At 41.3% G+C, this 24,523-nt stretch overlaps 2 protein-coding genes across 4 annotated transcripts in view; both read left to right on the top strand.

The window, feature by feature from the left end:
• RWDD1 (RWD domain containing 1) overlaps positions 1-24,523 on the top strand; it is a 111,909-nt gene that overhangs the window by 12,870 nt on the left and 74,516 nt on the right. The window lies entirely within an intron of this gene.
• The window catches only part of DSE (dermatan sulfate epimerase), a 36,664-nt gene that overhangs the window by 663 nt on the left and 11,478 nt on the right, over positions 1-24,523 (top strand). For 2 of the 3 annotated variants that reach the window (XM_075145701.1, XM_075145700.1), the window contains exons 2-3: positions 304-373; positions 13,190-13,658. In XM_075145701.1, coding sequence (XP_075001802.1) covers positions 13,243-13,658 — 416 coding nt within the window. In that variant the 5' untranslated portion in view covers positions 304-373; positions 13,190-13,242. Of the gene's footprint in view, positions 1-303; positions 374-13,189; positions 13,659-24,523 lie in introns of those variants that run through there. The other variant, XM_075145702.1, reaches the window with a different exon arrangement.

Consider the following 24,523-nt stretch of genomic DNA (forward strand, 5'->3'; position numbering starts at 1 on the left):
GGGTCGAGCCGGTGCGGGAGCAGGAGCGAGGCGGGGTGGGCGCGGGGTGGTGGCCGGGGGCGTCCGGCGGGGAGCAGCCTCCAGGCACGGGCTTGTCCCGGCGGAGCGGACGGCGGGTCAGCGTGGTGCGGGACAGCTGCCGGGGCAGCGCCGCTCGGACACCCGCACCCTTCCGGAGGTGCTGGGCGGCCCGCAGGATGGGCCCCGCGTGTCCGAGGGAGGTGCGTGCGGGGAGGCAGAGCTCTTTCTGTTCAGCGCTGTACCTGCGGGCGCCGCGTGTAACAGCTTTCTGCTCTCCCCTAGCACCGTTACCGCCCCGGCCGCCCAGCCTCTTGCTAACGAGTTCAGCCTCCCCAACATGCGCGCGTGAAAGGTAAGGGGTAGCATCCTTGTCTGGCACCTGGGGAAGCTGAGAGACAGGAAAAGAGCGATTTGCCCGATGCAACTTCCTGCCGCTTTTTTGTTGTTGTTGTTGGAAAAGTCGTGAGTGACCTGGGACCACAGTCATTAACTCATGAAGCTCAGTCTCCTCAGCCCCAGGACGGCGAGTTGCAGCTCCTTTAGCTATTGTATGAAAGCGATGCATCATCGCTCGGTGCATCTCATGCCGACTCTTGAAATTCAGTTTGGTATGAATGAAAGCAGCCATTCCCTCTACTTTTCTGTCATTCCCTCCTGAAACGATATAAAGCTGTGGTATTTTCCGGCATTTTCAAGCTGGAGTAGCTTCTTTTTTGGACATAAGCAGTGGCAATATAAGAAATAGATAAAATTGTGAATGAAATATGGGAAATATTGCTCAACTAGCTGGAGATTTTTGGTCACCCTAAGAAGACCAATTGCAATTTAAATAACACTAAAGTTTTAATATAGTCTAAACAAAGACAAAGAAAATCTCAGCTAAATATTGCCACATTATGTTTATCATGCCAACAATTATTATAACTCAGTGCAGTATTTCAAAAAAGGAACAATTCAGCTGAAGGGCAGCAGTGGGAATCAATAATTCAGATGCTGTTTATTACTCTGAAAGACTCTTGCTGGGTAGCCTCGGGCAAGTCACTCCACCTCTCCATGGCTCTGTTTCCTTCCTCATAAAACAGATAAATGTGCTTGCTTGCTTCACAGGGGTGTTGAGAAGTTTAATTAATTAATTTGTTTCATAACTGCTTGGAGATCCTTGGGTGCATTTTTCTACAGAAGCGCTAAATATTATTTCAACTATGAGTTCTTTTACTGTGTGTCATTGCTTATATGTGTTTCTTTAGTCACCTAAATTAGCTAAGTTTTTAGTGGAAGTCAACAAAGTAGCAGTTCTGGATTGGGATTTTCTTCACCATCTGTAAACTCCACTAGGATGCGAAACCACAATATACTAACACAGCGTATTTTACTGGGACAGAACTACTGGTACTTTAAGAAAATGCCATTTTCTTTTCTTCTTGTTCAAAATAAGAGCTTGCTTTTGTTGTTTTGTTTGAAGCATTGTGATACTTTGCATAATTTTGAATTGCCATGAAAAAAACTGAGTGCTGTTATTTAATAGAAGAACAAGAGATGAGAATAGCTTATAAACATATCTGTATCCTCTACTGTGGAGATTGACCTCAGAAGTGCTTGTTTTCCACTGCATATTCATATACAATCTCTTCTGAAACCTGTTCTTCGGTCGTAGAGAATATGGGTTGCAAAGGAAGAAATACATAAACTGAACAAGTTGATTGCCTAGGGTAAAAGTTGATAGATTTTGGTTGCCTAAGCGAGCTCAGTTTTTATTACAGTGTATATTAGTTATTCTAGGTAGATATTTAGTAAATGTCCGCACCACGATAGAGAGGAAAATGTGTTTAATTACCTGGCTAAATTTTAGATGTGATTTTCATAGGTTGCATACAGTTATAAGTAAAAAGGAGTAGCTGAAAGCTAGTTTTAGAGTGACATCTCAGTTTTGGTACTTCTGGCTCATGCCTTCAGAAACACCGTGCTCATGAGGTGTGCGTGTACCATTTCTTCTTCCTCAAGTACAATGACAGCAAGCGCGTAAGCTTTTTCAAAACTCAATTCACATAAAGCCTAGATCAGTGGTGGTAGAAAGTCATTCCCATCACCGGGCAGCTGTTGGGTTGTGAATGAACGTAGTGAGTTTATGTGCTGGTGGAGAAATGGTCACATCCATCAGTACCCAGCAGTCTGAGCAGTGAGAACTGGGGTTACGTGAGGCTGTAATGAGTCTGTAAAACTGAAGTGTCCCTTCTCTCAGAAGTGATTGCATTTAGCTAAAACTGAGTCACATTCCTAGGCTTGTGTGTGGAAACTTGCACATCTGGCACCCACAACATACTCTAGCAACAAGCAGAAAGAAATTTGGTTACTACTGCTATTGTTCCTGGACATTTTGCAAGAAATAAAGCCCGTTTTCCGTGTTTTTTTCTGAAGGGATTAAAAAAATAAAGAAACAACTTTCCGTAACCATTGTTTCCTGTTTTAGACTTGGTAATCCAAGTGTCTGGTGAGTGAAAGAGAATATGACCTTTGCTTAGGGAGTTGTGTTTTATCGGTAAATATATCTCAGCAGCAAGTTTGCCCTGGCCGTTTACACCTTCTTTGCTGTCTCTATTCAGCTGAGGTAGATAAAAGAGCTTAGTTACAGTAGTGTAGTCCCCTAAAGATGTTAAACCATGCTGCCAGTTTGTGTTCAAGACGGTAGCCGTGTATTTATTATAAATAGACTCAGTACCTGGTGGAAAGCCCTTCCTTGGAGCTACTTTTCTGTTTAGATGGGTAAGCTTTGTACCGATGTCTGTCAGTCCAGCTAAGCCCAGCTGGGATGCGGTGAGGTGTGACGGAGCTGCACTGGCAAAAACCCCAAAGCCTTGTGCACCGCACTTCGGCCGGACTCGGTTATCTGCTTGGGATGGGAACAGAGCAGAGGAGGGGATTAAAGTCTGCTAGGAAAAAAGGAAAGTTAGCTGATGTCACTTGGGGCCTTTCTCATGAAAGCTTTGTCAGCAGAAGTTTAGCAGAAGTGAAGTGTTGGTAAGAGAGCGCTGACCGGAGGGTCTGGTCGTTTCGGGAATCACATGAAGGACAGAGCGCTGGAAATAAGTTTCGCACATCAGGTGCTGACATCACACTTTCATCCGCTCTTGGGACGTGGTCAGGTGTGAAAGCCCAGGCACAATGCGGCCATTATGTACATGGTCTGAAATTACCTTTGTTTGGTCTTTCTTTCTGTTTTTCCCCTTGCTTAGACTCACAGAGTATACAGTAGGAATCGGCAATAGCGTTGTTCAGAGCAGGCAGTGGATTGTAGGGACCCTGCTCCCTTGACTTAGGCAGTACCAGGTAAATGTGGTTTTAACATAAGAGTTCTTTCACCACAGTTGTCCTGGTTTATGTCCTTATTTTGTTTTTTTTTTTATTATTTTTATCAGACATATTAAAAATGCTGAATATTTTATACAAACCTGGTATGCCCTCTTAACTCTTCTAATCAAATGGCTGCCTAAAGTTGTTAAAGTATTTTCAAAAGTTGTTTGAAAATATTTCTGTGGAAATATTCTGTGTCATTTTAAAGCCTTTTAATCAGATCCTTGCAACCGTGGTGCATCATGCTTTTTGCCAAAACGATCTTTCAGGTTTCAGTTCTGCTGCGAGAGCCACGCCTGCGCAACTCAAGGTCAGAAATGAAATTACACAATTCTAAATTTAAAAATTAACCTGTAATTTAATGGTTGGGTTGACACCCACTCACACAACTTGCTCACGCCAACTGTAAGTAGCTAAATTTTGCCGGAATAATGTAGCCTTTTAATTCCATCTGCAGTTGAGGCTTCTGTCCATGAAAATGTAATCGTCTCTTTTTATCAAGGGTATTCTGCTTTTGTCAAGGGTATTCTGGGCAGCAGTGAGGACAGCAATAACCCCGAAGGAACTACAGGACAATACATTTTATTGTCTCTCCAAGTTTCTAGCTTGAAAAAATCAGCTACGTCTGGGTACATTACATCTGGGGGGGGGGGGGGGGGGGGGATAGAGAGAGGAACTATGAGCTATATCTAGATATATATATATAGAAACCATAGATAACGAGACAACAGATGAAGGCAGCAGAGGTAACAACAGAATCGTACCAATAGTAATGAGTAGCCTACTGATCTGCAGAGAGATGTAACTGCCAGGTAGGGTGGTGCAGTTTAGGTCTACAAACACAGAGGCATTTATCCTGTAGCAAACAAAAGAGTAGTGCTTCTGTGTCAATACACATTTTGGGTCTGCGTACACACATCACAAGATTATATGTAGGTAATATAATTGTTGATTTAAATTGCTTAGATTGCAGTCTTTTTAGGTTCGTAAGTTGACTAGCATGGGTGCCTTCGGACTTTGCTGGTGCTCCTATATGCTGTCACAATACTTTAACATAAATAATAAATAATTTTTTAATACAGTTTTGTATGCAAGACCAAGTCATAAACAGGATATGGAAACATACTTAAAATTAGTTTTGATCCCATAGCAACTGAAGGGTGTGATGCGTTTTAGAATTCCTGTCTATTAATATGACGTCCTGTGGAAATGCTTTACAAATAAAAATATTTATTTGATCTCTTCAGCTACTGAAGTCTGTGGATAGATAGAGATATACAGAGAGCGAGAACTGGTTTTGTAAAACTCCAGCGGAAACAATTCATTCGTTTCCAACATCTCAGGGGCAATTGAATAAAGGACAATTAAAACAATAAGCAGGAAAGATTAAAACTGTTAATTATACATAGTAAGGGGAGAACAACAAGCCAAGGGACTTAAAACATTTACAAGTATTTTGGAAGAGTAAAGACCACGGCTAACAAAGAAGTATTAGTTGGAAAAGAGGATACAAATTAAAGTCAGAAATGGAAACACTGGTCTCGGTAGCAGAAGTTTCTGGTGCTGTAATCGACCTCCTAAAAAGCGAGGGAAGCTGGTGGCATGCAGCAGTCGGAGCGGGCTGGAGTCGGCACAAGGAGGAATTCTGTTTTGAGAGCAGTAAAACTGGCTTTCCCCTTTTGCATGTATGATTCTTTTGTTCTGTCCTTTATTTGCGCCTGCTGGGCATTGCAATCGCCCTCTGAGGGTTTTCCAGCAATGCCTGTGCACCGTGGTTGTACCACGCGATCCGTGCAGGGACCGCGCTCCTGGTACCTCAGATAATCTCTTCCTTTGCTCACTTCCTCCTCCGAGGCGCGGTTGCGCTTTTGGGTTGTCGGCTGCTGTCAGAGGAAACCCGGCGCGTGGTTTCTGACACCCCGCGCCGAAGGGTTGGCGGCCTTACGGACCCTGTGAGCGGCTCTGCGCGCCTGGGCCGGGAAGGTGCCGTACCTCCCAGCGGCTGCCAACTGGATTCCGTCTCACCACCCGAATTGTTACAGGCGCTTTTGTTCCCTGTTCCTGCAGCGTCTGTTGCTACCGAAGTCCCAGGCCCCAGAAGTGCCCTACGTGCTGTAACGACGCAATAGACGGGTGGGTGGTTTGATTGACTTCTGGGTCACTAATGGAGCAGACAAACGTAGTTAATACATCCTTTTGGCCTATATGAAAATTCTCAAACTGTCTCCCATTAGTGTTAGCATCTGTGAAAACATTGCTGCAAAAAATAACTATTTTTAATTATCGAAATGGCTTTTTGAAAGTACTTCAGCTCAGGATAAAACGCTGGTGCTCTAAAGGAAATCTTTCTGTGGTAGCTTATAGTTTCATGCCTTTGATGGTAAAAGTGACTGAGCTTTCATTCACTGGATGTGGATGCCTTAGCAGGCATGTCTGTACTGGTTGGGAATGATTGCCTTCAGGATTCTGGATATCAAAATGACTTTCTTACTCATTCTATACAGTGAAGCATGGAATGAAAGATCCCAGTAAGGGTTAGGATGGGTAGTGCAACCAAAAAATTACTAAGAAAGCATTTATATGGTAGGATAAATTATAAAATAGAAGAAAATTCCAAATTCCCAGATTATGGTTTGGGCATGCAGACAATTTAAATCTTGTTTTTGCTTGAGGCAGAGGGAAGGTTATGCATTCAGTGTGCACATGTATGTGCCCTATTAATTTATATATACAGTCGTAAAATAGACAAATAAGCTTTTAAATGAAAGGAATAAACAGATGAAACTTCCATCGCAGATACCTTACACATCCTACTGTAAACTTACAAAAGTACTTTGCAGTTGCTGTCCTATCTGTAGCATGGTGGAGAACGAATGCAACCCTCTGTTCTCCCAGAATGATGCTCTCACACGGCTGTGTGCTGCTCTAAATAGATCCACTGAATTTTGTGCGTAGATCAAAGGACAGACATGAGTTTAAATCTTGACTGCTGACATGATGTCATATGCTGATAATTCCTACAGGAACTGGTTGTTTCTATGATTTTCATAGCACAGCTGTTAATCAGACATGTAAGTTGATACAAAGCTTCTTTGAAGGTATTTCAGATCACTTCAGAACAAGTGCAATACTAACACCTGGATACCTGAACTATACTTTATTTATTGTAGATTTGATTCTGAATTATATTTGGGGTTTCAGTATTTAAGCTTTTAAATACCTCTGACGTTATATAATTGTGATGTAGCATACTTCTCATAGTGAAAAAATCCGAGGAAGAAATGAAGTAATGTCCCCTGGTGGTTAAGGTCGTAATAGGTACTTTTCAAGTTGTAAGCAATGATTTTTACACCTTTCCAGCATTTTTATTGGAGAGACAGATGGTCACTGGATTTATCTCACTGACCAAAAGGTGGGTGGAGGAAGGAGTCCCGACTGCTCATATCTTGGGACATGGGAGTTTCCTGCACCGGTGTCCAGCCCCGCAGCTTTGCGAGGGACTCGGCAGTACCGCTTGCTGATGCGGGAGCTATACGGCTTGGGACTTTGGTCAGTAGATTTATTGTGATTGTTACAGTACAAACATAAGTTTATAGTTTTCTTGGTCCCACTCCGTCTGCCACCTAATTTTGCTATATCAGATATGTTTCTGTGAGTCAGTAGGAACCAAATGGCAACATATATGGGAATTTGTCTCTACTGACCCTTTCACCTCTCTGTTTTTGTGGACTTACCCTGCATTTTTTATTACGTAAATGTCATTGGATTCAGTTAGAGGACTTAATTGCTCTCCCATTTTTAAATATGTTTGCAAAATATTTAGGTCAGTGGTAAAACTGACATTGTTGGACAAAATAGCTCTCCAGTTGATGTGTCATGATTTTAAAACATTACCATTTGCAACTGATTAATTCAGTTCTATAGATGCTGCTCCTCTTATCAGCAACAAAGTCAATTGCAATGTGTGTGAAAAGATCTGCTAATTATTTGAGGTATTGGACAAAGTGCCAAAAAAGAGTTCCTACAGAAGTCTGCTTTTCTCCACTGTGATCTAACCTAGCACTCGTCGTGGCAAGCAGTTATGTTCTGGCAGCTGTCAGCATCGGTACAAAAAGAGGCACACCCATCTCTATTTAATGGGACAAGATACCCATGCTCATCTCATTGCAATGTTACCTATTAGTTTCACGGTATTGGTATGGCAGCAGCTGTTGCTGGTGGTTGACTGTTTCTTGTTAAAATGTCTATGACTCTCTTACCCATTTTAGCATTGGGTGCTAAAATTGCTTATTTTAGTTTTACTACTAGTACTTTTAAATGGCTTAACAAGGTGATCTTACAATTTAATTTAGGTTTTGACAGAAGTATAGTGACACTTGTTCAACATGAAGTTAAGCATTACAATTACAAGCATTACAAAAAATTGAGTAGAAGTAGTTTGCTTTCACTTTCAATAATGTATCAAGAAGTGATGCAAAAAAATTATGAAAGGTAAGTCCTTGCTGATCCAGAGGTCATTGTCTAAGATAAAAGTTTGCAGGCTGAACCTGAAGATTTGCTTGTTGTCAGTATGGTGGAACAGATTTACCATTAAATATTTGAACACAATTCTTACCCAAACGCTTGTGGAGGTAATTCAGGTAGCAATAGTGAGAACTGTAGCCTTTGTGGAAAATAGGGGCTGCCCAAAAGAAGATGAAAAGTTGTAAAATCTGTGGAGATAAGTCTTTAAATGGTAATTTTGAGTTTTAAACTAGTTAAAAAATGTGTTGTTTTTTTTTTCTTACAGGCATAGAGGTTGGATACTCAAGTGTCAGGGCTTCCCTTACCTTCTCTGGAGGCAGCTAGGCGCTTTGCAGGGGGTTCAGGGGAGAGCCAGCATATCCGCAGCAGAGATGCCAGGAGTTTGCCTGCAGCATCTCCTGAGCAATCTAGAAGGAGAAGACAGCGTGGGAGTGGGAAACCCAGCTCTCACCGAGGGTGTAACTCCATCCACCTTCTTCTGGCTGAAGACTCCTGTTCCTCTTTGAGCGTTAGCCTTCCCCAGGGTACACAGTGAGGTAGAGGAAGGCCTATGACTTCAGTGGGTCATGCAGTGACGTAGAGGAGGGCCCGTGACCTTGATGGGTCATGCAGTGAGGTGGAGGAGGGCCCATGGCCTCAGCGAATGTAGGCAAGAGCTGTGCACTGTGACGGTCACTCCTGGTGTGACTGAGTGGGCAGGTCTGACTTGTTCATGTCCCAGCCCTGGGCTCTGGGAAGCTCTTTCATTCAGAAACCTGAGTAATCTGTGGTGTTCTGATGCCTCCAGTTCGTGGAAGTTTTAGTCACCAGAAATCCCACCTTTTCTGTTCCTGGCTGTAAATGTTGATGAGATACCCATGTCGGAGGTGAGTCACGGACTCGTGTTGGAGATGCTAGCAGAGGCACCTGTGATTTCTGCTTGTTAAGAAGTGATACAAGTGTCGTCCCAGCAAAAAGCATCCACAAAGCACAGCGGCTCTTCAGAACTGATACTGCAGAAAGCCACGATTCTTTACATGTTTTTATTTTTGTAACGTTCCACAAGAAGGTTGGGTTGCTTGAAGGATAGCTGTGCCAGCTGATGGTCCTAACGGCGCTGCCCTTTCCTCGCCCCCCTCCGCTGCCCCTCTCCCACTGCTCCGCTCTCTCTGCTGGAGCGACCTTTCTGTGCACAAGTGGCAGGAGTAAACAGGGCCTCTCTTTTCCTTTAACTAGTGTGTCAAACCAAGTTTATTTGGTGAACTTATTTGTATAAACCAATATCCAGTTCAGCTACTGGCATCAATTTTACGATACTTTTTTTGGCTGCAGTTGAACATCTACTCATTGATGCAGATGGGGAGAAGTGAAATAGTTAAGATTTAGTCTGTTTTTTTTCTAGAATAACTGATATTCTTTACTGTTTGTTTCTGCTGGCAATGGAGTGGAAATCATGGCAAATGCTTTTTCAATCTAGGACTGAGTGACAACCTTTTCAAAGCACATTGTATATTAGCATTTTCTTCCATGGGCAAACATCCTTCACTCTCCTTTTGATTTGTAATACTTTATCAGGTCGTGGTTTCCAAACTGAATAAAACCCCCTCATTTTCAGGGAAGGTTGAGTTGCTTGGTAAAGTTTTTCTTGGAAGATGTGGCTGGTAATGATGTAGTGTAATATGAGAGTCAGAAATTCTTTTTAACTTTAAAAAATGGTATTGTGAGTGCAATTTTAGCGATCAGAAGGGCCAAGCTCCTATTCTTTTGAGCCCTGTGTATCAAACAAATTTGTAGCAGGTTCACTCACAACTGCTAAGTTGGAGTTTATGTGGCCAGTTATCTATACATGTCTGGCTTCACCTAAGCTGTGCAGATAATCAAGGTTCATATGTGTGTCTTTGAACAGTGCTATGTGTTTCTTTAGCTTTCAGCATGCAAGTAAGTTAACTAAGGAAACCTCAAAGTGTAGAGTTCAGCACAGTTGAATATGCATTCTGCTTCAGTGCTTTCTGGCTTGGTGGTTTGGTTTTTTCCCCGCCAGGTACATTTATACCATTGTAATGAATTCTAAATAATCGCTAAATGTTACTGGGTTGGGTCACATTCTTCTGCTGAAGGTGCTTTGGTTCTTTTGCAACCACCTGATAATTTTTGAAGTGGTTTTGTATCTATCTTCTCAATCAGTGTAGTTTTGAAACAGCTACCGAACTGAGGAATGGTGATCATGCCCGTTAGCCCTACGGAGTTACCGGGATGAGTCAGTAAGGCAATGAAGTGTGTGGTCAGGTCTGGTCCTCGTCAGCGAAGTGCTTGGTGGTGTGCTGTGATGGTTGAAGGCAGTTCTGCCATTTGAAATCCCTGAGGGGGTGGTTTGTCATGGCTGTATCCAGAACCATCCAGTTCGTATTTCCTCACTGTCTGGGTGATAGTTTTTATCGCAAATTCACATGTTTATTCTTTTTGGAGCTTTGTGATTGTTTTCATTATTACTTTTGCTGGTCCTGCCTTTAAGGACATCACAGATGAAAAAACGTGGAACATCTGTCTCTCACCTCGCTCTCTGCAGCGGGGTTTGAGTCACAGTCACGCCATCCTGGGGCCTCGCGTGGGCAATTCTCTCACGTGGTCGTGGCTGGTGCCTCCACAGAGGTTTGCATGGAAAGGAAGGGGGACTCCTTTCTAGCTGCCTCCTCCCATCCACCAGTCACACCAGGCTGAGCTCTGCAAAGTTATGGGACGGGGCTCACTGGCCTTACCAAATCGTGGCGGCTGTGGGTTACTGTCTTCATATCATAGGAAGGGCATCCGTGTGATTTAACCAAGAATAAATAAGAATGACTTTGTAGTCCTGCTTTTGTCACTGCCTATTGACTTTCTTCCAGATCTTGACTCTCAATATGCTGCCTGTGAATATACTCTACATCGGTTTTCCACTTATGCTGTTGCTAGTCTAAACAATGTGGTATGGTGGTTGCTTCTCATGTACAAGGTTAAAAAAAGGGCTTACCTTCTCTATTAAATGCACACGTGCATGAGGGGAGAAAATGAGGAGGGTTATTGAATTCTTAAAATATGACTATGAATTTTAGACAACACTGGAGGTGTTTGATATGGTGAAATGCTGGGAAATGGGTGTCCAGATTTACAAAGAAGGAGTTCTGGGAAACCTTACTGTATGTTCCCTAATCTCTAGTCAGAAGGACCCTAATTTAGGGAACTCTTAAAACCATCCCTATATTTATGTACACGCTTAATTCGCATTGATGTGCAGAAGTACTTACAGAAGGAGAAGAATGCATGAAGTCCTTATTGCTAGCTGGGATTTTTTTCTGATTGTGTAAGCCAGGAAACTTCTTTCACTGTATGATCATCACAGAAAAAGTTACAGGCATTTCTGCTTTTTTTTCAGATTGTTCTTTAGGTTCTTTCCTCTGTCCCCAGTTCTAAAGGATCATAGAGGCTTTAAAAAAATCTATGATGTTTTTTTAAATTATGAAAAAGCAGTTCTTTTTAACAGTTAAAAAAATGACATCGTATTTCAAATATAATGTACTGGTTTGGCTGGTTTTTACCTCCTTCCTTTCAAAATATACTGTTGTACGGTTTCCTTATTTATAGATGAGAATATGAGTAAACTTGAGTATGTTTGGATAAACAACGGTGCATGTTTCTTTGTATGTGTGTATGTGGTGAGAGACTATGTAGATACAGTAGAAGTATTACCAGACAAACCACTCTGTGATCTGCCTAATGTGTCCTGTAATGATTGGTTTACATCCAAAAAAGGGCAAAACTTACTTGCAAAATGCATTAAAATAGTATGAAAATGTCATCTTCCATTACGCTCTGTTAAAGCAATTATGCTACACACTGTAATACATAAATGTAGGCAGTTACAGGGTGCAATATTATTTTTACCCTAGGCAGGAATGCACAAGAAAAGATGCACTTCTTGGCCAAAGATGCTTGCTCCCAAATTAATTCCAGGAGCTGAACACAAGCACTTAGAGGGTCTGTGTACCCAGCAGTCATGGAGGGACACAGTCTGTCAAGGTTGTCTCAGTGTCTCTGCACATATTAGTGACATTGTTGAATCAGGATGTGGGTCTCTAAATAAGGGTTTAGCAGCCTAAGTTTCTGTTAGAAAATTTTGGCGTCTGTAGGTAGGGAGCAGTGGGGAGATATAAAAGGTTGCTTTGTACTTCAACTTCTTACAGGTTTTATGACTGAATCCTATGAAACAGGTTTTCCATGGAAAAAAACATTTCATATTTGTTTTTAGGTTTTCTTTCCTTCTGTCTACTTCTCCATTTAATAATTGAAAACTACTGTTCATTATTTACATAAAACTGTCTCTCTTGGGTCTGTTTTCTGTAACCTTTCCCCTCGGAAGAATTCTAGGAATTTGCTGGCTTTCCTCAGGGGGATCCTGGCCATGTTTTATCTGAGACTTCAGGCTGGATAGTTGGTGATTTTTACGAAGTAACTTACTGTGTTTAAATACTTGCATTTAACCTCTGCATAGATTTGCCATTTGAGAACATGTTGAGAAGTCATGTACATAGGAAAACATGTGCTCTAATTCAACGTTCAGCCTTGTTGGTAGCTGGCAGTAAATCTCCACATGCAAAATGGAGAGCCCCTTAGAAAAATAATGATGATAATAACGCAAAAACCCTAAGTGCCCTGAAGGCAAGGTATTTCAGCTGTTTTTCTAAGGAAAGCTCTGCTGCTTTCTCTTTTTTCTTTCTGACTTGTTCTTCTTTTTTTTTTTTTTAAAAAAAAAAAAAAACGAGGACGTGTCAGAACCGGAGGCCTCAAGCGCAGTATAAAATGACCCCGGCACAAACCTCCAGCATTCCTCATCCTTCCCTCTCCAGCTGCTAACATCAGCCAAGGCAGCACGCAGGCTTGGCTGCCGCCAGCACAAGCTCCCCGCCTCTCCCCCTTCCTCCTCCCCTCCGCCCCTCTCCGCTTGCCAGTACAGTCAGCACTGCTTCGCATTAGGCACCGGTGCAATTATTTGAAATCTGGAGTACAAGAGCTGTCCGTGTGTTCCTTCGCCTCGTATCAGCTGCTAGAGGGAGGGATGTGGGCGGGAGGGGCTTTCTTCAAAGTGTACAGGTTTTTTTTCAGGATGAATTGCTCAGTAGGTATTTTGTCTGAAGCAGTCATATAGAAATGATTTGAAAGCCACCTGGACAATACGTGGGGTTCTTTAAGTCTAGATGGAATCATATTTCCTAGAGAGCATCCTGAATTATAGTGTCTCACGGATTCATTTTCTAACTCTTTCTTTCACGTCCGTCTGCCATAGGATATTTCAAAGATGGTTTGGCTGCCATTGAGACTTGGAGATCTGATGCCACAATGAGGACTCACACACGGGGAGCCCCAAGTGTGTTTTTCATACACGCGGTTTGCTTCGCCTTTGCCTACGGCTCCAGGGAGGACCCGGACGCGATGGTTCCTTTTGTCAATGCCAACTACGACAGCTACCCCATGCTTTACTTCTCCAAAGGGGACGTGGAGGCTCTGCGTCTCCAGGCCACCACCACGCACCGGCACATCGCGGCTCGTCTGATTGAGGCAGTGCAAACGATGCTGTCGAATCCCCTGGAGTACCTTCCTCCCTGGGACCCGAAGGAGTTCAGCGCTCGGTGGAATGAAATTTACGGCAACAACCTCGGGGCCCTGGCCATGTTCTGTGTGCTCTACCCTGAAAACATCGAGGCCATCAACATGGCCAAGGATTACATGGAGAGGATGGCGGCTCAGCCTAGTTGGTAGATTTTTGTCTTTTTTTTTTTTAAGTTGTTCTTGCTGTATAAACTGCTTGCAGTTGGAGGAGTGGGTGGATGAGTGAATTGCTTAAATTATTTCAGTTGTTCTAACATTCGCTTTAACAGTGACTAGCTTGCTGAATGCATTTACGCTCATCTGGACCAGCAGTGACACACAGCTTTTCACCTTCACTGGACTTACCCTGTTGCAAATTAACACTGAAAGAGGGAGCATGACCCTTTGTGTAGCATCCTAATTGCTGTAAAGTAAAAAAAAAAAAAAAAAAAAAAAAACCAAAACCACTCCCAATCATAAGGCAGGGTTTCATATCTGATTTGTGGCGAAAAGTGCTGAAAGTGTTACTTTTTTAATCTCTTTTTTTCCCAGACTCATACATGTCTGTTAGGTAATTCTTCCTTAGGAAGAATTCAGGAAAAGGGGACCTATGAAAAAGGTGTCATTAGGTGTAGGTAAAAATGACACTTCTGAGTTTCTGCAGTCTGCTCTAACATCTGTCTGAGCTTCAGTTCAGACTTGCAGCTCCACTTGGCTGTACGGTTCTTGGGCCTCTCCTTAAGACATGCTAGGACTCGATAAGGATAGTTGTCCATCTGATTACTGGAACTGCCTGAGTAACTGGTGTTTTGATGACCACCTCCTGGATTAACTTCACCTGGATGTGAGTTGTCATCCACAAGTTACTCTGTCCTCGCCGTGCCACGCTTTCTCTATGGGGACAGAAGTTAATGTTCTCGCTGTACAAGTGAGTCCAACAATTAGGACCCCAAGGTCTCTCTCCTTCTCCTCATCTGACTTTTTCATACCCACCAGCAATTTATCTCCCTTTTTTTCTCAGGCAGACACATTCCTCCTGCCCCCCGGCAGCAGCCGCCGCTCGGTGCACCTTGCAGACTGTGGCCCAGGGTTGCTGCCGCTGTGAGGAGGTCAGAGGATGGAAATGTGGGCTTTGCCAGGACAGTGGCTTCTGCCCAGGGCAGCGAGCTGGAGCTGCGATGGGGCACCGCTCCCCTGCGTCGCAGCTGCTGTCCTACAGCTCCGTGGTGGCAGCGGCTCAGCAGAAGTCTGAGTCAGGTTTCAAGTCAGCACAGGAAGAAGCATTAGCTGTTCAAGCAGTATACGTTGCTCAAACTACTATTCCTTACCTTCTCTGGGTTAAGAGTGCCCTATAAACAGCACCCATCCATGGACCGTCATTGGAATTATGCTGGATTTGAGCTAGCATAACTTGGGATCCATATCCTCCCCATGGGCATGATTTAAAAGGCATTACAGTATTGAGGTTCCCCTATACCAAGGGGGAAAGTGTTAAAGTGGTGAATGCCACAGAAATACAGGAACTAGAACAAAAAAAGTGGTGGGAGAGAGAAAGGACACAGTGGCCTTAAGTTGCTTGCCTGGCACAGAAGGGAGGACACATGGGAGTTGGGAAGAAAAGTGTTGGCACAACAGGATGGTGGTGATTTCCCAAATCTTCCATTGAAGCATAGCAATACAAAGCTTCAGTCTTACTTCCCTCCAGAGGCAGTCTGTGTTTCTCCTGGCACGCTGGCAGAGGGATGGAGCTGTACAGAGGTGAATCCAAGGACGTGTAACCATCTCCAACAGGACCTACAGACTGCTCCAAAGTCAACACCTTCCTCCCTAGTTTCATTGTTCACACTCTTTCTTAACTTCCTTTGGGTAGCGTAAACACATAGTTACATGGCCATCTGTTTTAATGGAGTAAGAAAGAGGAGCAAGTAATATTTTGAGTAGTGGAACTTATTTGTGTCTGCCTTTCTCAGTTTCCTACGTCTCGCTCTTTGTCTCAGTAACCTCATTTCAGTTCCTTGTGTCCTGTGATTCCTGCCCTGGATTAAGTGTGGTTCCTCTGTCCCTTGCCATAATGCTCTCCTTTGTCCCAGCTGACCAGACACTGGTCAGAACTGAGCAGATACCCTATTTCCACTTGGCTTTGATGATATTTACCTGCCCCAGACTACTGTTTTTCTCAAGCAAGTATCTTGCATTACCTCGGTGAAAGAGAAGCCACACTTTTCCCATCTTTCCCTTCTGATGCGGACATGTCATTCAGCAAACAATCAAGGTTTAATCTAGGTTCTCCGCTTTGCAAAAGAAGCAGGTGCAATGCGCTTAGTAGGGGAAGTCCAGAAGGAGGAAATCAGAAACCTAGGCGATAGGGCTGGGGTAAGCTGCCCTTGTATGACCTCCAGCTGGCCAGCTTTTCAAATGCTGCGACGGAAACATGGATCTGGCTTCCATTTTTTTGTTTTTCCCCTGAGAACTTACAGCTGAATGCTGTCAACATGGAGTTCACACTATAGCTCCATCAGTGATGGCAGTAATGTAGATCCCTCTCCCTTGTCCAACAGTGGTTTTCAGGAAACTGTAGGAATGGAACATCTCTGAGGCATGTACTGTTCTGTCTGGCTTTGCTCAAACAGGTCAGCAGGTTCAGAAGCTGAAGGAGTGGACAGACGGATTACGTAAATCTGTTTTTCCTAAGAAAGTCAACTGAAAAGTACCAGAAAACATGTTACTGCACACACTTCTCCACGTAGGATAAGACTAGGAGAGCAAACATGGCAAATGGGAGAGTTGTGGCCTGAGCGCTACTAGCAAGCATTTAGATGTTACGGCATCTAAAGCACTGTGTAAGACTCTACATGAACTCTTCTGGCAGTGTCACAGTAATGGAATTTAAAAAAAAAAGTTACCCAGTCTATTTAGGCATGTTTAGTTTCCCTCGGACCAGGGGAAAATACCATTCTGGGTGATATATTATGAATGTTACCCTTATTAAATAATTTGAGGGCACACGTGTTCTGATCAGCAGGGTGGAAAGAAGGAGCGGTTTTGATGTTGCCCAGGTTTGGAGCCTTGAATGTTAGGAGACTCATCTGCCAAAACTCCTTATGTCATCAGTAAAGAGGGCTTGTCCAGAGAGGTATCAGTAAGATAAGTGAATCGGGGGAACTTTTCATGCCCTGGACTTCCTCTATTATGTAGGTGCCTAGACTGCCATGTAAATTGCCTGAAAAATGTCTTTTTATCACTGACAGATTCATCAACGTGTGTTGGAAAGTTAAATCTGGTGGTTGTATAGAATCCGTGTTGGCAGCTTGATTCTTTCAACAGTATAATCTGGATTTCTTTTGACTTCTGCTGACATGGCACTAACTCTAAAATAGCTCTAGAATTTAAAAAAAAAATCCAGTTGGATGAGTTTCGTCTAATTTTTGTGGTGATATTAAATAAAATTTAAGCCTTACCAGAAAACAGAAGTGTATTTTGGTAGTGTGTGCAGTAGTTGGATAAAATAAATATAGTTTAAAATGCCACTGGTTATTTGTCCCAGAATGCCAGGAGATTCAGGAGACTGACATTTTAAATTTCATCTTTACCTTAGCAAGAATCCTCAATAGTCCAAATATGGTTCAGTATCTCAGGATATAATTATGAGAAAGTCTACTGGTAATTGATATATGCATGGAAGGGGCATGTAATGAAGCACTTCTGTCTTTTCTCATCTATTACAGTAGTCATTTTATATCACATAATAAAGTACACCCTTAATTGAGTTCCCATTCATGTAGGCTAACAGAGCTTGAGCCGTTTGTCATAACAACCGATGTTGATAGGCGTGCTGCTCATAACAGAGCATCCGTAATTGCTACATCCTGGAGTAGGTTTACATTTTAAAATAAACAAAGGGGCAATGGCTAATAGCTAACTATAACAATCACCCAAAATAATATGGGAACGGACAGTGTTTTGGAGACTAGTAAGAGCAGGGAAACGTACTGCATTAATATTTCAATAAAAATAGATGAACTTTAATGGGTTTGGCTGGAAAAGTTAAAAGCTGGTGTTAAATAACTCGCTTGGTTTTCCTGGGATTTGATATCTAGATGCTGTCTAAAATCTTAGGGAAAGTTTGTCCTTATATTTAAGCCGTATTATCTTATTTTACAGAGAACAGAGGATATAGATGCGTTTTCTGGCGTTTTATCTCCGACTGGCCCCTAGAGCACTCCCCACCAGAAGTGTGTTTCTGGCCAAGGGGATCTGTACTCGTGATTCTTTCCATATGCCGCCTCGGCCCGCTCCCGCACTGAGCGGAGTGATGTAATCGGAGTCACACGTCGTGCAGAAATAAAAGTCCAGTCACATTCTCTGTTTTGGACAAAGCAGTGAAAAACTCTCTTCTTTACTAAGCCCACCTTACAAAAAAGTGCCTGAGAAGTTCACAAATTCTGCACCCTTCTTGCAGCAGGAGAGAGGTCCCCATTTGCAATTGCCCAACAAGAGATTTCTGTACTACTTTTTTTTTTTTTTTGCACATACTTGATGCACTGTTTTTAAAGACAAGTATGTTACCAATGTGCAGTAAGGTGTGGGATTTGACAGTAAGCCTGGCTCTGTGGGTTTCACAGGGGACATAATTACTGTCGAGCACGTGCAAACATTCCAAGGAAATAGCAGCGAGTGAGGAGAAGCTAATGGGAGGCTTCGGCATAACAAATCTGTGACCTTTCTGCTATTTCTTATTAACCAGCAATCCTATAGCCTTCTGTTGGTCCTCGTTTATTAAAAGTATTGGAGCATGCTATAGGACCATTGCTGTTAGTATCCAGATAGTGCTCGGTGTTGAATAATATGGATTACAAAGTAAAAATACATAAATATAAATAATTAAATGTGTAGATAAATGTATAACTAAAATAAATTCACATGTGCCGAGTTGAAATAAACGAGGCTCTGTGCTGACACCACAGATTTAGAACATCTGTTTGACTCCCAATAATCAACCAGCAGTCACATTCAAAGAAAACTTAGGAGGGTTTTGTAAGACTGCGGCGTAGAAGTTCGTATAAAAGAAGGTTGGGGGATGCTGAGATAGTCTCCTACAGGGAAGAAGAAAAAGAAGGATAGGAGGATGAATTTGGTATCTGGAATATATATTACGTTAGTAAGTGAAATACCAAACCCTCACGCTGTTTTTATCTTTTTCATATGTAGCATTTAAAAATAGAAATTGTGCATGACTGTGAAATTGAATGGCTAGCTGGATTTTGAAGAGTTTCTTTTATACCTTCTTTTTTCATTGATAGGATCTCTAGGAGATAAATTGGCGCTGAAGTTCTGTGGTAGCTACAGGGAGCTCACTTTGTGGCATGCCTGGTATAAAAGTTTGCTACAGCAAGAGCTAGAGGTAATCTGTTGGAATAACAACATAACTAAATTTCTGTGTCTGCTTAATATGGCACTGAGAACTACTAAAACAGGCTCAGTTCTTGTTTATTAATGTGTCAACACAGAAGGATCATGGTTGGTACTAAGAGCAAGCCCAGTGTGAAAATGTCTCTCTTCTGATCAAAGCCAAAACGAGAGAAGAGGATCTGAAAGAAGCTTTAGAAGCGGCAGAATTATGATTATAGACCTACGGGGAAACAGAGAGAGTAGGAGGATAGAAAGTAGATGAAGGCTTCCAAAGGAATAAAGTTTTAGTTGCCTCCTCAATACCTAAGCCATACAACCCTACTTTTATAATAAGCTCTTAAAACTTCTGCAAAATATTGTCTATATGTTGCCCTCTTTTTCCATATCGATATGAGTGTAGCCCTTTACATTTAACCACTGCTTTGCCTGTCTTCCTGTGGACTGAGCTGCAATGAACACGAGCGTGTCAGAGTGGCTGCTGCTGAAACACGAGCAGTAAAGAGATAGGGGCAAACTTGACATGTTTTACCTTAGGCACCGGAAACGTAAATCATCAATTTTTTCAAGGACATTTTTTATTCTTAACATTTTTGTTGTTGCAAAGGACCGAGCACTTAGGTTGTGCAGATAATGGGGTTTTTGTTTTGGCAGCCAACCAAAACATGTGGAAAGGGTGAAAGCTGAGAGGTGGTTTTGGATGAAACAGATTTTTTCAAGGATTTTTCTTTTTTCTTTCCAAAACAAAAATTGGAAGATATTGTGCCATTAGTGAAGAAAATACTCCATTTGAGCACAAGAAAATACTTTGTTTTGGAGGCTTTGTAAGAAAAATACTGAAAATCGAGTCTAGTTTATAAAATAAACGTTGGTGGTCTCCTTCGACTTGGTAGGTATGTGTACACTCTCTGGCCACGCAAGAGTATTTCTCTCCTTTGCCTGACGGGAGTTTAAAGCTGTATCTCCTTCCCCCAGAAGTGGGTCAGAACAATAGCAAGGGTCCGCGGAGTGCGGGCGCATTGCCATTGGCATTGGGAAGACTGTACAATTACGCAGTCGATTTCAGGATCAAGAGGTCAGTTGGCCCCATCACATGCCACGTTTGCAGCCACGCTCGACATTTAATGTGCATTAGACGCAACCATGCTGCTAGCTAGCTACCATGTCTAAGATAGATTGCGTCGAAACGCACTAGAGGGCTGTCCTGGAACTCATTTTCACCTGTAAGCCTTTAGAAAAGAGCCCTGACTCCTTTCCTTTGCATCCACCTGGTGAGAGTGAGAGGTTCAGTACCGAGGAGGGAGTACTGGCGTGCTGCCTTCATCTGCCCTCAACCGCCAAGAGGTATTCTTGCAGTAAGTAATTTGTCACGGGAAAGTCTGAAGCATTAAGCTTCAGGATGTGGATTACTTGTGTAATATATGTGTCAGGATGTGCTTAATGCTTCATTTTGCATGCAGTGATGCCATGTTACTTACTGACACAGAGGCTAGAAATCAGATCTCACACTGCCTGGGAGGGTATTCTGTTTCTCAAGTTAGAGAGTGTTGTCTTCCTATTTACTTTGATTTGTTTTTAAGAACTGGATACAAAGTGAAGGAAAGGCGATTCTAAACATCCCACAGGCCATGATTGGGGAACTCACTTAAGCAGGAGAGTTGATTTAAATCCTGCCTTGAACTGGGCAGGCAGTGGTTTTTCCCTCTTGACTTGAATTTCTTAGGGAAATGTTAATACTGGATTCGGTAAGGAAGTAGTTATTAGTAGAGAGAAATGAGGGGAAAATACAGAAAACCGTTTCTACTGAGAGAAGAGACGTTAGTAACATTAGGAATGTTGTCAAGAAATGGAGACGTTTACCACAATTTTTCTTGTTCAGATTCATTGTTCATTGTAGAAGGTGGCATATCTAAAACAGATAACCACGTTGCACCATGCTAAAATTCTCAACACGTGTAGGAAAACTTATCCATAATACCAGCCTTATCCATGATCTCTTTATTTCTCCAGTTTCTTCATGGAGGATTTATATCAAACTGTAAATGTTTAAAATAAAGTAACAAAAATATTCTATATGACACAGATGAAGAGAACTTAAAAGAACACCCCAGGCCTGTATTTGTCCTGTGCCATTCACAGAATTTGTCCAGACAGCAGTTTTTTGTGCAGAACGATGCATATGGCTTTGGATGTTATGGAATTTGATCATTAGGCAGCAAACCCATTCAGCACTTTTTGCGCTTTTATAAACCTTCTCAAGTTTCCCGATAGGCACCTTTTCCAAATACAGATATAGGTATATAAGTGTAAAAAAATGGGGTCTTTTGATACTATCTGTAGGGACGCATTTATGGTTTAGCTGTTATTTTAAAATATTTTTTAGAATTTTTTGAACACTTGCCTTTGCTAAAAGTGCTTATGTTTGCAACTAAGTAGTTGCTCTATACTAAAGAATCCATTATAGATATTTTTATTTACTTTGGATTCTTTTTTTGTAACACCTGATACCTTTGAAAGACCAAAGAGGCTAATGCAGCATTGAGGGAAAGGTTACTTGCTGTCTTCAGACAGTTAATTGCAAAGCTGAGGTTCATACTAACTGATGTTAAGTTTTACTCCTGAGAGGCTTAGAAAATAGTTGTTTTCCAGTGCAAAGCATTGGCATGTTTTTACCTATCTTTATTTGTATAAATACACACAACTTTTCTTTAATATTTCAGAGCAGAGTTGTTAATAGATAGCCCTGAAAACTCTTTATTCACATAATATATTCAGTGCGGGCCTATGGTACCAATCTTTCCCACGGTTTATCAGCCAGGCTGTTTACCAAATCTGACACTGGAGATCTGTTTGAAAAATGAGAGTATATTTTAGATACAAAAAGCATTTAATGCTTGCTACTTGACCATCCCTCTTGTGAATCATGTTCCACATTGTTTGGTGTGTATTGCTTGGTTCCATTGAAATTCAGTTAATGGAGGTGCACTGATTTATATCAGCTAAAGAGTTACTACTTCAAGAGAGCTTCATTTTAAGAACAGATGTTGACTGTGGTTTTGTATGTTTAGAAATAAGGGTCTTTAAATCATCATCTTTAATTTTCTCTATTACTTGTGTGCATCTTCTGTCAAATTCTATACAAGACTTACTATACAGAATTGCAATTTGAGGGAAGTTATGACAAAATTACTTTGTCTAACCTGAGGTGGGCAACTGTGCCAGTATGTAGGCTTAGGATGCTAACAAGTTTTTTTGCATGAAGGGTTTTTTTTTCCTGACGCTAAATGCAGTCATAACTGATCGATTTAGCACTTCCCGTGTAGAAGAGTGCTTTCTATTTTATCGGAAGTGGTGCCATAGAGACTAATACATGCTCTTATACTATAGAATTTGATGCAGTTTTGCATTTGAAACCAAACATAAAGTTAGCATACATCTTAACAATGAAAGTTACAATAAATCAGTTCCACTGTAAATACTATTTAAGATGAAGTCAGGTAAAGATCATTAAATAGCTTTAAGCACATCCTCTTTAACAATTTGTATGTTGTTATAAGGATACTGAACTTTGAATTAAATGTTTTAAATTAACTCAAATTCTTTCATTGTTCTTTTCTTCCCCCCTAATCTATAGCTTAGCCTCAATCACTTTGTAATTGTTCCAGGCAGAGGCCTTTAAAGTGATATTTCCTGTACCCATTTAAACTTTGATTTCTGAATGTGTAAAGGTTTAGTGAAAAGTAAAACTAAAAATACTTTGGAAATTTTTAATCCTTTGAAAAGGATTCATGATATAGCTAGTCAAAGGTATGTTCATGTGTCAAAGGATTTCTGACAGCAATCAGGGTGCCAGGGTGTTGCATATAACCAGCGTAGGATGCAACTTTACTTTTACCTATAGGACTAACAACATTTTAAGACCTTTTTCAATGCTAAGGAAAGATGAAAAAGCAGAAATAGAGATGCAGAGAATTCATAGAGATTGGCAAATAACCAGTTAACTCAGATTTTCAATTTTTGTGCCTTAGTGGCACAGTACAAATAAATCTGAAGAGTCAGAAGAGTTGCTTGCCCAGTTCAGCTATGTTTTCTTCCAGTTTATCTGGAAATGCGGAAAGAATGAGTGTCTAGGAAAAGCACGTAAATGTTTTGGCTTACAGGTCTGTAATTTTTTGCACAACAATTAAGTGAAAACATAAGTAAGAAATTTTACTATACCTGGCTGGAAGTCTTCACCAATAAGTTTAGACTTTGAACCAGGAAAAAAATGACAGAGAAATATTCCCAACATTGACCACAAAGAATAGCATGTGGATGTGGAGAAGATGAGTAGTAAATTTCTAGTACTTTTTTTCCTGAAGCTTTGACAGTTATTTGTTACCATACTTATAGCTGTCTGTCTTAGTATTGTTCACGACCATATTCTGTCAATGCCTGTCTGTTAACCAAGAAACAAAATCGTGCAAACAAAATAATCCAGTCCAATAAAAACCCTGGTTCAGGAAAAAAGGTCAAATCCTGCTGCTCAATGCTGAATGCATTCATGTATTTAATTTAAAATCTGCGAGATAAAGATTTCATTTAAAAAAGGGGAAAATGAATGTGTAACTTCACTCGGAAGAAGATGGGATTGAAGCTGAGAGAAGGGGAGCGCTTAAAAGCGTTGGAAATTCAGCTAATCAAAAAGCCTACAGAGGCTTTCCTTACATACAAGTATGAATGTGCCAAGTTCATTTGAGTTCTTCCAATGATGTTAGATACACTGAAATAAAAATTAAAGGTCATTTTTCTCACTTGTACATGTTGTGTTTTACCATAGTTGCAGAGCCCTAGGCTGAGGGTCATAATTTCTACGTGGTTCATTCATGCATTTTGAATGCAAATAAACGGTCCTGTAGCACAATGAGGATTTTTTTTACATCTTGCTCTTTTGGTATTTTTTCTCATCTGTTTGTTCACACTACTGCTTATACAAAGTAAGATGAAATCATATTTATAGAGTCATAGAATAGTTGAAGCTGGAAGGTGCACATCTTCAGGAGCACAACACAATTTCCACTGATTGCAGTAGGACACACTCTCATCTCAACAATTTAAAATTCATTTCTGTAATAAAACGTATTGCAAAGGAAGTGAAAGAAGAGAACAACCATGAAAGCAACCAATGATTGTTCAGTTTATCAAAGATTTTTTTTCACTATGTATTCCTTCACATTTCCTTTTCTGTAGAACCATGGCCTGAAAGAACTGTCAGTACTGCAAAACTAAAGTCTTTGTTACACAACATATGCTTGATTTAAGAGAAATACTTGTTCTACACTACCTCTGCCTCCGTTATGAATTTTCTTGGTACATATTTACTATTTTGCTAAGTTCAATGTAATCATTGGATACAAGCAGGTAGTTCCTAAAAAATAATTTTGTGTAGTGGCATCATTTTACCTCTGTTTTATGTTAAACACTGTTTTTTTAATTCTATTAAGTATGTTAATTTGAACCGTAGTCATGAAAGTAAATTTCATCATCTCTACTTCTATCCTTGAATGCATTTGGAAAATGAAGAAACAGCATAGTGAGTTATTTTATTATACTTGCTTTAAAGACAACGTTAGTCCCATGGCCACCA

This window comes from Calonectris borealis, chromosome 3, assembly GCF_964195595.1.
Source record: "Calonectris borealis chromosome 3, bCalBor7.hap1.2, whole genome shotgun sequence".
Taxonomy (NCBI): domain Eukaryota; kingdom Metazoa; phylum Chordata; class Aves; order Procellariiformes; family Procellariidae; genus Calonectris; species Calonectris borealis.